This window comes from Micromys minutus (assembly GCF_963924665.1).
Source record: "Micromys minutus genome assembly, chromosome: 19".
NCBI lineage: Eukaryota > Metazoa > Chordata > Mammalia > Rodentia > Muridae > Micromys > Micromys minutus.
In genome coordinates this window covers 36318586-36331117 of record NC_137954.1, presented here as the reverse complement: position 1 = coordinate 36331117, position 12532 = coordinate 36318586, and the positions used below count along the sequence as shown (strand labels likewise).

General features: G+C 45.9%; 2 protein-coding genes across 5 annotated transcripts in view; one reads left to right on the top strand and one right to left on the bottom strand.

Moving 5' to 3' along the window:
- Positions 1 to 7742, top strand: part of USP40 (ubiquitin specific peptidase 40) — a gene marked incomplete at its 3' end in the record, with an annotated part of 61685 nt that extends 53943 nt beyond the window's left edge. The window contains exons 27-33 of one of the 2 annotated variants that reach the window (XM_080932699.1): positions 527 to 621; positions 2337 to 2455; positions 3122 to 3187; positions 4341 to 4551; positions 4680 to 4775; positions 5995 to 6089; positions 7631 to 7742. In XM_080932699.1, the coding sequence (XP_080788825.1) occupies positions 527 to 621; positions 2337 to 2455; positions 3122 to 3187; positions 4341 to 4551; positions 4680 to 4775; positions 5995 to 6089; positions 7631 to 7742 (794 nt within the window). Of the gene's footprint in view, positions 1 to 526; positions 622 to 720; positions 762 to 2336; positions 2456 to 3121; positions 3188 to 4340; positions 4552 to 4679; positions 4776 to 5994; positions 6090 to 7630 lie in introns of those variants that run through there. The other variant, XR_013975425.1, reaches the window with a different exon arrangement.
- Positions 7743 to 7753: 11 nt separating this feature from the next.
- The window catches only part of DGKD (diacylglycerol kinase delta), a gene marked incomplete at its 5' end in the record, with an annotated part of 90122 nt that continues 85343 nt past the window's right edge, over positions 7754 to 12532 (bottom strand). Inside the window, one exon of one of the 3 annotated variants that reach the window (XM_080932704.1) lies at positions 7754 to 11834. In XM_080932704.1, the coding sequence (XP_080788830.1) occupies positions 11745 to 11834 (90 nt within the window). In that variant the 3' untranslated portion in view covers positions 7754 to 11744. The remainder of the gene's footprint in view (positions 11835 to 12532) is intronic. The other 2 variants (XM_080932703.1, XM_080932705.1) reach the window with 2 other exon arrangements.

Sequence of the window (12532 nt, the reverse complement as noted above, 5' to 3'; positions counted from 1 at the left end):
CATCAGTGTTCTTCCTGTGCCTGCTTCCAAGTACTGGAGTACAGGCATAGGCCACCAGCTAGGTGGCATCTTTTGGTTTAGATTTTATTTTCAAGCACACATATAGAGCCTCTTGTTAAGATTTGGTTCATTCCATGAATATTTACTGAGCCTTTTCCATATAGAGTCCGTCATAACAGACATTGGTGGACAGGCCCAATGACAGTCTCCTCTCACAAAGCCTGCTCTTAGATAAGCACACACACAGGGCAGTACACAGAAAAATGACAAGTTCAGGAAGTGTGCTGAGGAAGAAGAGAGCATAAGTATCCTGCCAGTAGTCTTCTGTGAGGCAGAGTAGACAACATATTAGGTGTGAGCAGTCACTCAGGGAGAGCATAATTCCTGACTGCCGAGTGAAAGGACTCAGGTTAGAGGCTTGGCCATTGATTAAGTGAGCCTGTTTACAGTCTGAGAGCATGGCAGAGTACTTCAGAAACATGGGGTAAAGTGAGATTACCCAACATGCATCTCTGTCTTTTTGAAGGTGCTCCTGGCCCCGAGCCTGCAGAAGTCTCTCTCCTCTACTTGGGAGATATGGAGATCTCAGAAGAAGCCACTTTGTTGGAACTGAAGTCTCAGGTCAGGCCCCTTCCTGCAGCACACTTTGGAGTTGATATAGCTTCTTCCAGGGAGATATTAATTAACCTATTCTTCTATTTCCTCTTCCCCCAATTACAGTCTGTCCTGATATGGCATTGTGTTATATGCCATGGTCAGGGGTAAGTACCAACAGGCAGCCCACATTCACCATAGACACTTCTGATCTCTGTTGGTGCTGTTGCTCGGTAGTTCCCACGCACACTGTTCTCACAGGCATGCTTATGCTTGTGTTTGGACTGGTCCTCAGAAGCTTGTGGCTTATGTTCCTTTTGACTTTTTAGGGAAACATGACTTTTTGAACCATATAAATCATTCCCTTTAGTTCTTCATTTACACTGTTTGTACATTGTGATCCACTTGTTAAATGTCATTGGTTCTAAGCTGTGTTGTATGGTTTTTCCTTAGTCAGCTGAGAGCTATCTGTATTAGGACCCTAACCTGGACATTTTGTTGTCTTGTGTGTCACATCGCACCGTACAAACGGGAAGGCTGGATGATGTGCAGCACACTGTGATGAAACAGTGTCTTGCCCTGTTAGCCTGTGGTGGACACGCAGTTACTAAAGGAGCAGATAGATGCAGGACCTCATATGGCGTGCAGTGTCATCCTTTGTGTTCCCAGTGAATGGAATAACCTTATGTAAGAAAGATTATGCTCCATTGCCTTGAAAACAAATGGGTAGACCTTTTTATTCCTTGTACTCAGTTGAAAGATAAAAGATGGCCATTTTTAGGTTAAAAAAAAATGAACAAAGGCTGCTTTCTATACTTCATCCTCAGTATAAAGGGCAATTAAAGTTATCTGCTCCTGTGGAATTAGAGCAGACAGTTTGGGCCTCCCTGTTGGAGCCAAAGTCTTAAGTATTTCCAAACCAAAAGTTCTGTCGCTGAAGAATAGCTTAGGTTTGAAGACTTGTGTTCATGTGGTAAGAGCCCATGCTTTATTTGAGCAGGCTCTGTGTGTATGAGTCACACCCATGTAGAATTGGTTAAGTGGCTTTGTAAAAACAGGATTAAGAAGTTTTTCAATTCTAACGTAGTGGCACACACCTTTAATCCCAACACTTGGGAGCAGAGGTAGATGGATCTCTGTGAGTTCAAGACCAACTCCATCTATAAAGTGAGTGCCAAGCCAGCAGGACTACCTAGAGAGACCCTGTCTCAAAACAACACACAGCAGCTGTTTTGCAGACATGAGTGCCAGTACAGTGTCCAAGAGGCTGGGCAGGAGGATCATCCAAACTGGGCTGCAGAGCAAGAGCCTGTCTCAAATTTTAAAAATAACGAAATAGGTTCTTTTTTCAACTTGGATTTAAAAATAGAAGGCTCATTTTTCTGGTCTATTTCAGTGCAAAGGAATATGAAATGTACCAGGATATACTCTATTTAAATTTTGCATTTCGTATTTCTGTAATATTTTGACTTTTTAAGACAGGATCTGATGTATCCCAGGCTGGTCTGGAATACAAACATGTAGCTAAGGATAACCTTAAACTCTTAATCATCCTGCCTCTACCTCCCAAGTGTTGTGGTTGTGGGCATGTCCTACCACAACCAGCTCTCCTGTAGTTTCTAATTGATTTATTGACACTGACACGGAGGTGCTCATCCCTCAGAATCACATAGTGTTTCATTCAAATGCTCTCAAGTACTTTTAAAATCAGTGGCAATATGTCTCTCTCTGTCTTTTTCTAGGCCATGGCCTTGCCTTCTGTTTCGAAGCTCGCTGTCCAGTCCATAGCCCTGCTTAGAGTCTGGACAGTGGAGAGCAAGCGCCCCGGCAGACTCTTGCGCACTGACCGGCGGAAGCTCAAGTAAGTGTCTCTGGATTCCTGGCCACCCTCCTGCTGCCACTGTAAGGGACAGGGAGCAAGATGGGCCTGTGAGGGAAGCTGTCCCATGAATGAGATTATCTCAGGAAACCCGACCCTAGGATAAGTTCTTGTCTCAAGTTAACTGTGGGAGAACATCAGCCTCCATACTAATATCAGACATGGCATTGTGCATTTTCTCTCTCTTAGATCTGTGCTCTAGAGAGCACATGATCATAACTTCAAGGACTTCAGAGTGATGTGGGAGTCAGAGTTCCTCTGATATTCAGGACACGTGACCAGCTGCTGGACCCCCAGAAATCTTAATGGGCGTGTTTGGGGCATTTGATTTCCTTTGGCAAAAGCAGCCCTAACACATTCTTTCTAGTCTGATTATCAACCAAAAAGCAATCCAACCAACTGTGGCCATAGGGTTGTTTGACTGGCATTTTCCCATCTTCAGAGCTGGGCCTTCCTGTGTAATGAGGAGTGGCCCAGGGTCTCTGTGCAGTAGCTACTGCAGTGTTGTAGATGCTCTCCTTTTCTGAAACCCAAGTGCTTGGCTGCATCACTCAGAAAGCACTCCTTTTCTTCAGGATACTTGGAATTGGGGTCTGGGGCTTGCAGAAAACCTAGTGACTTGCTCATTTGCTCCATTTCAATTCCCAGGGAGTACAGACTGGGCCGGAGAGCAGAGCTCTGTCTAGAGCTCCTTCAAAAAGAGGAGGACCTGGGGTAAGGAAGCCTGCTGCACATTTTCCCACAGAGTGGTGGCTTTCCTGAGAATGAGCCTGAGCAGAAGGGTGCTGCTTCCCGTTTCTCAATTGTCCCACAATTCTGGGTGTGACTGAAGCAGAAATACCATACGTTTAAGGTCAGTCTGGGCTATCCAGCAAGGACCTGCAGATAAGCTAAACTGTCTTCTAGAGAAGATCTGTATGGCTTTCCTATAACTCATTCTGTAACAGTAGCGACTGTTAGTTTTTGTTATACTCAAGGTGTTCCTGAGCCCTTGACAACCCGAGGCATTAGTGATGCAGCCCTGCCCAGGGCACATGATTTATAGTGTCACCCATTATTTCTGCCCCTGTACTGCCTTCTTCCCAGTGTTTGCTGATCTCTCAGCAGTGTCTTCTCACGACCTGCAGTAGCATCTGTGATGTAATTATTTATAGACTAACGAAGCAAAGTGTCATTTGTGTTTTACATGTGGGAAAATGTGTACATAATCTTTGCAAGTATCAGTGAGTACTTGCCTTCCTTCTCCCCATTGTAGTGAGATTGCTCTTACCGTCAGCCTGTTCTGGAAAACGTGCCCTTCCATCCAGGCCTGACCCTCAGTCAACCCCAGTGTCTAAGAGCATATCTATACGCAGAAAGATCAGGAGCGAACTCGTGTGGACACTTTGGATCTCTTAAATGCTTTATCTCCATGAAAGGTTTCTGGCCCAATATGCAAAGCTCATGAGTATTGATTTTGCCTGCAAACCCACCTTGAGTATCATTTAGATGCTTCCTGGATTGGCAAATGAAAACAGGTCATCTTGTTCATGACTTTTCTAGTGCTGTGATTGCTAGTAAGACTGGGCCTTTTTCCAACATACTTGTAAATCTGTATTTTATGAACACTGGTGATTGTTGTGTATATTTTGCATGTTTCTCTAGGAGTTTCTTAGCAGACAATCCAAATGGTTTTGAACGCCTTTTAGGGTGACTTGACTCTGGATAACATGCAGCATTTATATGTTTTAAACAGTGGCTTAGCCTTGTGCCCCCTGCCATGCTGCTGCAGGAGCTCTACTGCAGACTTGGGGAGCCTTGCCTATCACACTCTACAGCAGTCATCTCTTCTGTGCTTTTGCCTGGTATCTGCTTTGCTCTTCTGTAGCCCCCGGGATGTACTGCTGAGGACACAGCTGCGCATCCCTGGTGAGAGAGCCTACTCCCCGGCGACAGACCTGGTATGGGACACTACCAGAGGATGGACTGCTGGCTCCTTGAGGCAGAGAGTGGCTGATTTCTATTCTCTTCCTGTGGAGAAAATTGAAATTGCCAAATATTTTCCTGAAAAATTTGAGTGGCTTCCAATATCTAGCTGGGTGAGTTGGGCTTTCTCACAGAAACCAGGGCTGACCGATCTGATAGTTAGAACAAAAGTCTTTCACAGTGGTAGAGCATCCAGTGACAACTTGAAGTTGAATTTTATTGATATTTAATGTTCCGATAGAATCAGCAAGTTGCCAAGAGGAAAAAGAAGAAAAACCAAGATACTTTGCAAGGGGGACCATATTATTTGAAAGATGGAGACACTATTGGCATTAAGGTAGGTTAAAAGTGACTTTATCATTTTAAATCAAGGATCAAATATTTCAGAGAAACTTACCAGGTAGTCTCATTTTACACAAATTGTTTCAGAGAGTGAATGAGAAAGAGGGAAAGACAGATAATTCATTATGTGAGGACAACAGGTAGACCCTGAGACCAACACTGTCAAGGACAGTAATAAAGGACTTCGCAGCTTGCTTATGACCATTGTCCTTGTTCCTTTTCCCATTATTCTGATAAAACATCCTGACAAAAGCAACTTAAGGAAGGAAGTTTTTTGCAGATCATGGTGGAGAAGCACAGTGATAGGAACTTGAGGAACCTGGTCACATCACAGCCACAGCCAGGATGCAGAGTGATGAGTTCCATGCTCCTGCTCAGCTCTTCCTCCGTTCTACACAGCCCAGAATCCCTTGTCAGAGCATGATGCCAGCCACATAGTAAGCAGGTCCTCACCCCAGTTAAGGCAATCAAGATCATCCCCCACAGGCATGTCCTCTCCCAAGTGATTCTAGCTTCTGTCAAGCTGACTGATAATATGAACCATCACACCTAAGAAACATAAAAACTTAACTCTAAATAAAATACTAGTAAATGGCTTGGCATGGTAACTTATACCTATAATATCAGCACTTAGAAGTTGGAGACAGGTGGATTCTAAGTTTCAGGACAGTCTAGGCTTTAATTGCATATTTTTATTCGTGTGTGTGTGTGTGTGTGTGTGTGTGTAGCTGTAAACACCTGTGCATACATAATCCAGCAGAGGCTATTGGGTGCCCTGCCCTATCACCTTCTAGTCTACTCTCTCACTGAAGCTGGAACTAGGCTGGTGGTAGTCCTCCTGTCTTCACCCCTCTTAGAACAAAGGCTGTAAGCTTGAGCAAACATACCTGACTTTTCCCACTTAGTTTCTTGAGTTTTGAATTCAGGTTCTTATGCTTGAGCCACAAGTACTCTTCCCTACTGACCCAACCTCCTACCCACAGGAAGGATAGAATAGTCTCCACATGCATGCTTGTAGCATGCACACATTATGCACATGCTCCCCCACATATACAAATAAATTCAAATGCTGACTGAAAAAAATTTTGAACTTTTCAAAAATCAGTTAAGTCTAAGTATCTTCTTTTTCTTTTTAGTTTGGATAGTTTACTATCTGCCTGTCCTAAATGTAGGCCAGACTTGAAAACCTTGGTCTTTATTGTTTTGAAATGTAGAATCTCCTGTTTGATGACAGTGATGATTTCAGCACAATCAGAGATGACATTGGGAAGGAAAACCAGAAGCAGCTAGCTCTGGCAAAAAAGAAAAGGTAAGTCTAAGGCTTGGCCATGTTCCATTCAAGGCCAGGAATGAAGATCTGGCATTCTCGCTACCTTTTTAAACACCTCATCTGATCTGCAGGGCCCTAGTTTCCACCCAGCAGTGCTCCAGGTCAGGCAGACCCTGTCATCTTCATCCCTATGCAGAGCTAGAACATTGTGAACTGGAATTGCTATCACCATGTCCAGTGCTCAGGCCTCTCTCATTTACACGCTACTGAATAGTGTGCATCCTCACCAGCCTGCACTGCTTCTCACTTTCTCCCACCTTATTTTTTGATAATGTTATTACAGGCTTTCTGGATCAAAAGCCACCAAAAGGGTGAGTTCACCTTCATAAAGGACCAGCAGCACTGTCACCTGCATACCGTTTCAGAAACATGCTTGCCCATTCACTGACAGCCCATCACAAATGGGAGCATGGCACTCTGCTGTCATGTGAGTGAACCTCATGGTGGCTGCTAACACAGATACTGGGTTATCTGTAGAGCATATCTCTAAGCACAATGGCTGAGTCAAAAGCTATGGCTACTGGTATAAATATGCCTACTGGTAGAAAAGCCAACAAGCCAATAAATAATAGGTAAAAAGTGTGAGCAGAAGGGAAGTGCATCAGCTTATTGTCAGCATACAGAAATTGTTCAGTTTAAGCTCATTCATCAACCAAATGTCAATTCAAACCACTACACATCCATTAATGTTGCTGAAATGATGATGCCACACTGGTGAGAAGACAGTAGCACCTAGGTCTGTGGCTCTGCTAGCAGGTGTAGACCTGGAGCACCGCTTTGGAGGTGCTTCCTACTACTGAGGAGCACAAACCCTCACTAACTCACTTTTAGCATGGCACACGAGGAAATGCAGTAGCCTAAGCTCAGCCTGAGTCTCATGGAAGCCATCCGCAGAGGTGCTGTACATTGTAAATGCCAGACCCAGAAGCTACTACTGTGATTGTTTGGAAGTCACAGTGAAGACTAGCTTGCTAAGTGGTCAGAATGGTGGTTCTCTGGGGACAGGGACTGAGGGAACAAAGAGAGCTGCCTGAACTGTCACAGGTGTGAGGGTATGATCTATGTACACTGTGAATGTTAATTTTCAACTTAAAATGTGAAGGAGAAAAAGGCCACTCTGCTGTGAAACGACTGTGCTCAGGTGCCCATAACAATGTGTAGCCAGGCTGTGGAGAACCTCTCCACAGGAGATTTATCTGGGGCCTCAGATGTGCAGTTGAAAAACATCTATCCAACTTGCAAACCCCATTCTACCTTGAGCTCTAGTATCTGGAATTCATTTGGGAACCATTCTTAGCACCCTCACACAGGGGCTGCAGAGATGGCACTTGCTACTTCTGCAGAGGACCTAACTTCAGTTCCCAGCATACACATGGTGGTTTACAACTATTTATAACCCATTCCAGGGGATCTAGTGCCCTCTTCTGACCTCCACATGGAGGCAAAATACTCTTAACAAAACAACTAAATAAGCCCCTCACCCATGATTACGTATCAGTGATGCCCTCTGTCTTCCACAGCCGAGAAGTCCAATGTGCACAGAGCAGCGATGTGTTCTCCAATGCAGGGATGCCTACTAGACCCCGGGAACCAGAAGCTTCTCTGTCCATCCATGTTGCGAGCTTCAGATAGCCCCTGCAGCAATATGTCCTGTGCTCCAAATAGAACCATCCTGTCAGTTCTGTGACAGACATCTCGTGGGTTTATAGCGGACACTGGTTGCCTCCACAGCCACTGATCTCAAGTCTTCAGCTTTATGACAGGCAAAGGGATGGCACTTCTCAGACCAAGCAAGAACACCTGATCACTAGCTCTGTGACACAGCAGCTGCAGAGCTGGCCCAGACCCAGCCAGACACTGTGCCAACTGAAATAGATCTCCCACACCTGGCCTTAGTGGCCTCTTTCCAGAAAGTATACTTCTGGACAATGGCAAGTTGTTCAAAGAGGACAACTCTGATAGGTAAGACACAAGGTCAGTTACTTACCCACTCTTGAGGTAACCGTTAGTCATCTAGTTCTAGCACCTTACTGAAGCTGCAGGGAAAGGTGTGTGTCTTGACTTCAGTTCCAGCCCTCACTATGCCTCCTCTTGGGCCAAATTCAAAGTAGGACTCTTAAGACAGCTGTGCAAGACCTATGTGTGGCACTCACCTACCCTGTTGTCTACCACCTATACACTCTGACAAGAAGCAGGACCACCAAAGAAGCCTAGCACAACAAATCCAGGCTCCCAGTTGTCCTGGGCAAACTAAGGCCTCTTCCTTCTCAGCACAGATTGAAGAGATTTGGTGTTTATGTACTGTAATTAATACATTATCAAAACCAGCATCTATTACTCAACTGGCAGGTTTAGTACCCTGGACTGACTTAGCCTATGACAGTATTCCTAAAAGGAGTTGTCAGGGTATCAGTTTCTTATCAGCTCTTACATGTCTTCATGTAACAGAACTGAAGTGGAGTAAAACAAAGTTACTCTGGCCCGGACTTCAGCTGGCTAAAAGCTTTTTTTTCATATTCTGCTGTAGTTCTGCTGGCTTCTCTGGAAAGCTGACACTTAAGAGGTAATCCTGTTCGTCCTTTGTCTTCCCAATACCATCTGCCAGAGTCAGTGTCATGTTAGGAGACTGCTTCCATTGAAGTACTTGTGCTATAAGATAGTGGATTTGGACTAGTTACCTTTTCTGGCCATGTCCTTGTAGCTACATATCAAGGGCTTCTGGGAGACCCAAACAGTGAACATTACTTGACCAGAAACAAGTCCTCTGGGTACTTGCTACTGTTTCTTGTACTGTAACTGACGAAGTTCCTTAGTTTGTCCTTTCACCCCAGCCTCTGGCAGTATAGTACTGATGTACTAGCTCAGGCACTGCTTTCAGAAAGCCAGAGGTTCCCTGACCCTCTTAGCTCCTGGAGGAGCCAGAAGAAATGCCTCAAGTGCTGGCTGCAGCCCAGATCTGTTGACAGGCCTTTCTATTTGGTTGGTTTCTTGTTTGTTTTTAACTGGGTGATAGAAGAGACAGAACAAGGAAAAAAACACTAAGATTTTATTAAAGAAAAAAAATTAAAGTTGCAGTCTTCAGCTCTGTCATAAACTGACTTGTGTTCTGCTGCTTGAGGAACCTGTATGGCTTTTTCCCAAGCATACTGTAGAGACTCAGCAAACATGACTTATACTAGAAACACTGATTTGGAAATAAGTTTATTTTGGCTTAAAATAAATGTAGACTCCTGGGAAAGTGTACTGGAAGAACTGACTGTCGAGTAGTTCTGTTTATCTGGCCAGGGCCATGGTGGTAGGTACTATGAATTGCCTGACAATCCAAAACTGGTGTCACAGCTGCTAGCTTTCCTCTAGTTCAGATCTAATTATGAGGGACAACAAACCAGAACTACCACACAGCCTGCAGGAGCACAGCAGTTGAGCAAGCCAAACATCAGTGTTCAAGGGTGATTTATGGCACCCTGACAGGAAGTATGAATGGCAGCTGCTGTCCAGAAGTTTTTGTTGCTGCTAGTGACTAACCCAGAGCTGCCCTGGCTGAATGTACATGTATGTACATCCAGTGGACACCTGGAATACAATGGCTCTGTTTTGCTTTACAGCCACCAAGTCAGCCTATCTGCAGAGCAGCTAGCAACTGTCAGTCAGCACAGGAATAAGGACAGGAATGCTGACTGGAAGATCAAAAACAGGCTTGTTTTATTATACACAGAAGAACTTATTTACAACTCTCTGATGCAGACTATGTACATAACAATACAAGAGGCATCTGCTCCAGATGGTCACTATAAATTAAGATTATAAATATAAGGGGTTAGGTTAGCCCCACCTGCAGGCACAAAACCTTTACTCCAATTCCTTGGGATCCTTCATACCCTCCCTCTCCAGAACACTAAAGAACTGCTGTGGGGTTGGAATCGGGTGTTGGGGGCAGGGTGGTGATGGCCATGGCCACCTGGCAGGTCCTTCCAGCACTCAGACTGGACCTCTCACTTTCTGTTAGACAACACTGATTTCTAACACCTTCACCCAATGAAGCCTTTTCAAGAAGGCCACTGCCCTCAGTTGCTTCTTCTCAGGACCTTAATCACCTAAGTTTCAGTTGGTCTGGCTAACATGGGCTCTGTGAATTATCTGAGGTTAGCCCTGCTTCCACATTCTGGTCTACATTGACTGCTCAGTGGGAAATAGAATTCCAGGTAGAAAAGTGACAACTAATGTCCACACACAGGGCAGAGGTTCTCCCAGCCCACATCTGATATACAATGGATGGAACTCTAGGCCTTCTCCATACCCAACTCTGCTGACCAGGGCTGTCAGATCTGCCACCAGTAGAGGGAAGATGAACAAGGAGTCTAATCTGCAGAACAAACAGGTCAACCTTGCCTCCCAGCTGGAGACCCTACCCAGAGAGTCCAAGTTCAGCACTTCTCTTCCACGTCAGATGGGGAAGCACTGGTTGAGTTCACAGAACTGTCATCTCTGGCGAGGACCACAGATCAGCAGCCCTCCACCTGCCAGGGCTGAGCTACAGCCCTTTCCAGGAGAAAAGGGTACGTCAGTAACAGTGAAGGCCAGGGGCATCCCCACCTGGGAACTGCCCACAGGATGTGGTCTGAGCCTTGGGGAACTTTTGCCCCCAACAGTGACATGTGCTATCTCAGACCCAGTTCTGCTTAGCAGATAGTGGCAGGGCAGCAGCAATGGTCAGAGAGCTCACAGACACCTCCTGGGACAACAAACTTCACAGCAGATGAGACTGCCCCTACCGACTACTCATTCTCCCATGGCATATGTCATTTCCAGTACCCAGGAAGCCTGGTCTCCACAGGGATGCTGAGCTAAAAACTCACATCCTTGTCTGCTCCAGACTGGACTGCAGACACCTATAGCATCCTGAGGAGATATATAGGCTGTTCCCATGCTCACAGCCCAGAAGATAAGACAAGGGGAGAACCAAGTATCCTGAAACTTGGCCTAAGCAAGAGGGCTTTCCTTCTTCTTCACAGACTTTAACAAACCTGGAAGCGCATCCATGCCACTTTCAAACCAGGAAAGTAAATAAGCTTGGTTTTTAAAACAATGAAACCTCGTGAACACAGGGGGCAACAGCAGTGGGCAACCTTTGCAGGGCTGCTGTAAAGAACCACAGGGTGAGTAGCAGGCACAGAGAACATTCTGGTGAGGGCCACTGAGGCCAGACCCAACTCTACTTCTGAGAGCCATTAGAGGCAGAAGATGGTACTACCCAGTGTGACCAATAAAGGACACAGAAGAAAAGTACACTGCAAAATCTGAGCATGTGCCTAGATGACAAGGTTCTTCAGGGGTGTCAAGTGCTGGGCGGTCAGGCTTCGTTTACCACATTCCCTGTGGCCCAAGAGGCAGGTTAGCAAGAGCCACAAGTGGAACTGACAGTCTGCCCCAAATGACTACAGCTAGGAAGAGTATTCTCAAAGGTAGCTGTGTTGGTATGTTCAAGACTCCAAAGCTGTTACCAATGGGCATCAGGCTTCCTGTCACTAACAAAAGGATAGCACCATGAGAAAGGCCAGGGGCTGAGTGCTGGCAGTGTCCTCCCTGGGCCTCAGTCTCGGGAGGAGCGGAGGATGCAGGCAGAGAATGCAGAGGCTAGGCCTCGGCGGCAGGGGAGCTCCGGCTCAGCTCCTTGATCCCACAAAGGATCCTCTTCATATGGCCCACTTTGGTCACACCAAGGTCCTGCAACAGAGAAGGAAGACAGGCAACAAGGATATTAGGAAGAGGGTTCGGGCCAGAGGCTCTACAAATGGACTGCCATCAACAAGCTTTCTCAGTCTCAAGTACAAATGAGAAAAATGACCAATGGATGATATAGGAAGGAAATCAGCGCAAACGTCAGTCATGCAGACACATGGTTCCTGTGTCCTACAGACTACTGTTATGAAGGACAGCCAGCACACAAAGAACAGACACCTGACAGCAAGTGGGTGGCATTGGGAAAGCTATCAGTTAAGGAGGCCCCCGTGGCCTTTTTCTGCCTTTGGACACAACCAGAGATAGCTCTGCAAGGCCAAGCAGGCCCGGGCTTGGCTATGAATCAAGTGCAGTGGGTCCAGAGCTGACCACACATGCACATGGATGGGAGAATAAACCACCTGACTCTTCTCCCATGAGGTGAAGTGGCAATAGCTGTCCAGGAGCCAAGTAGTTGCCTGTGAGACCTGCCTTGAGAAAGCAGACTTTTCCATCTTCACTCACTGTGGAGCAGTGTGGCCTACCAACCACTAGAACCTAGAACTTTTCAGCTGAACCAGTGGCTGGCCACAGGGCAGCATCCCCTAGTTTCTAAGGTTAGGACAGTACTTTTTGTGGCTAAGAAAATCAAGGCTTCTCCCATCATGTCTGTACCTAGCCTTGCTTATTTCTATCAGGGGGAG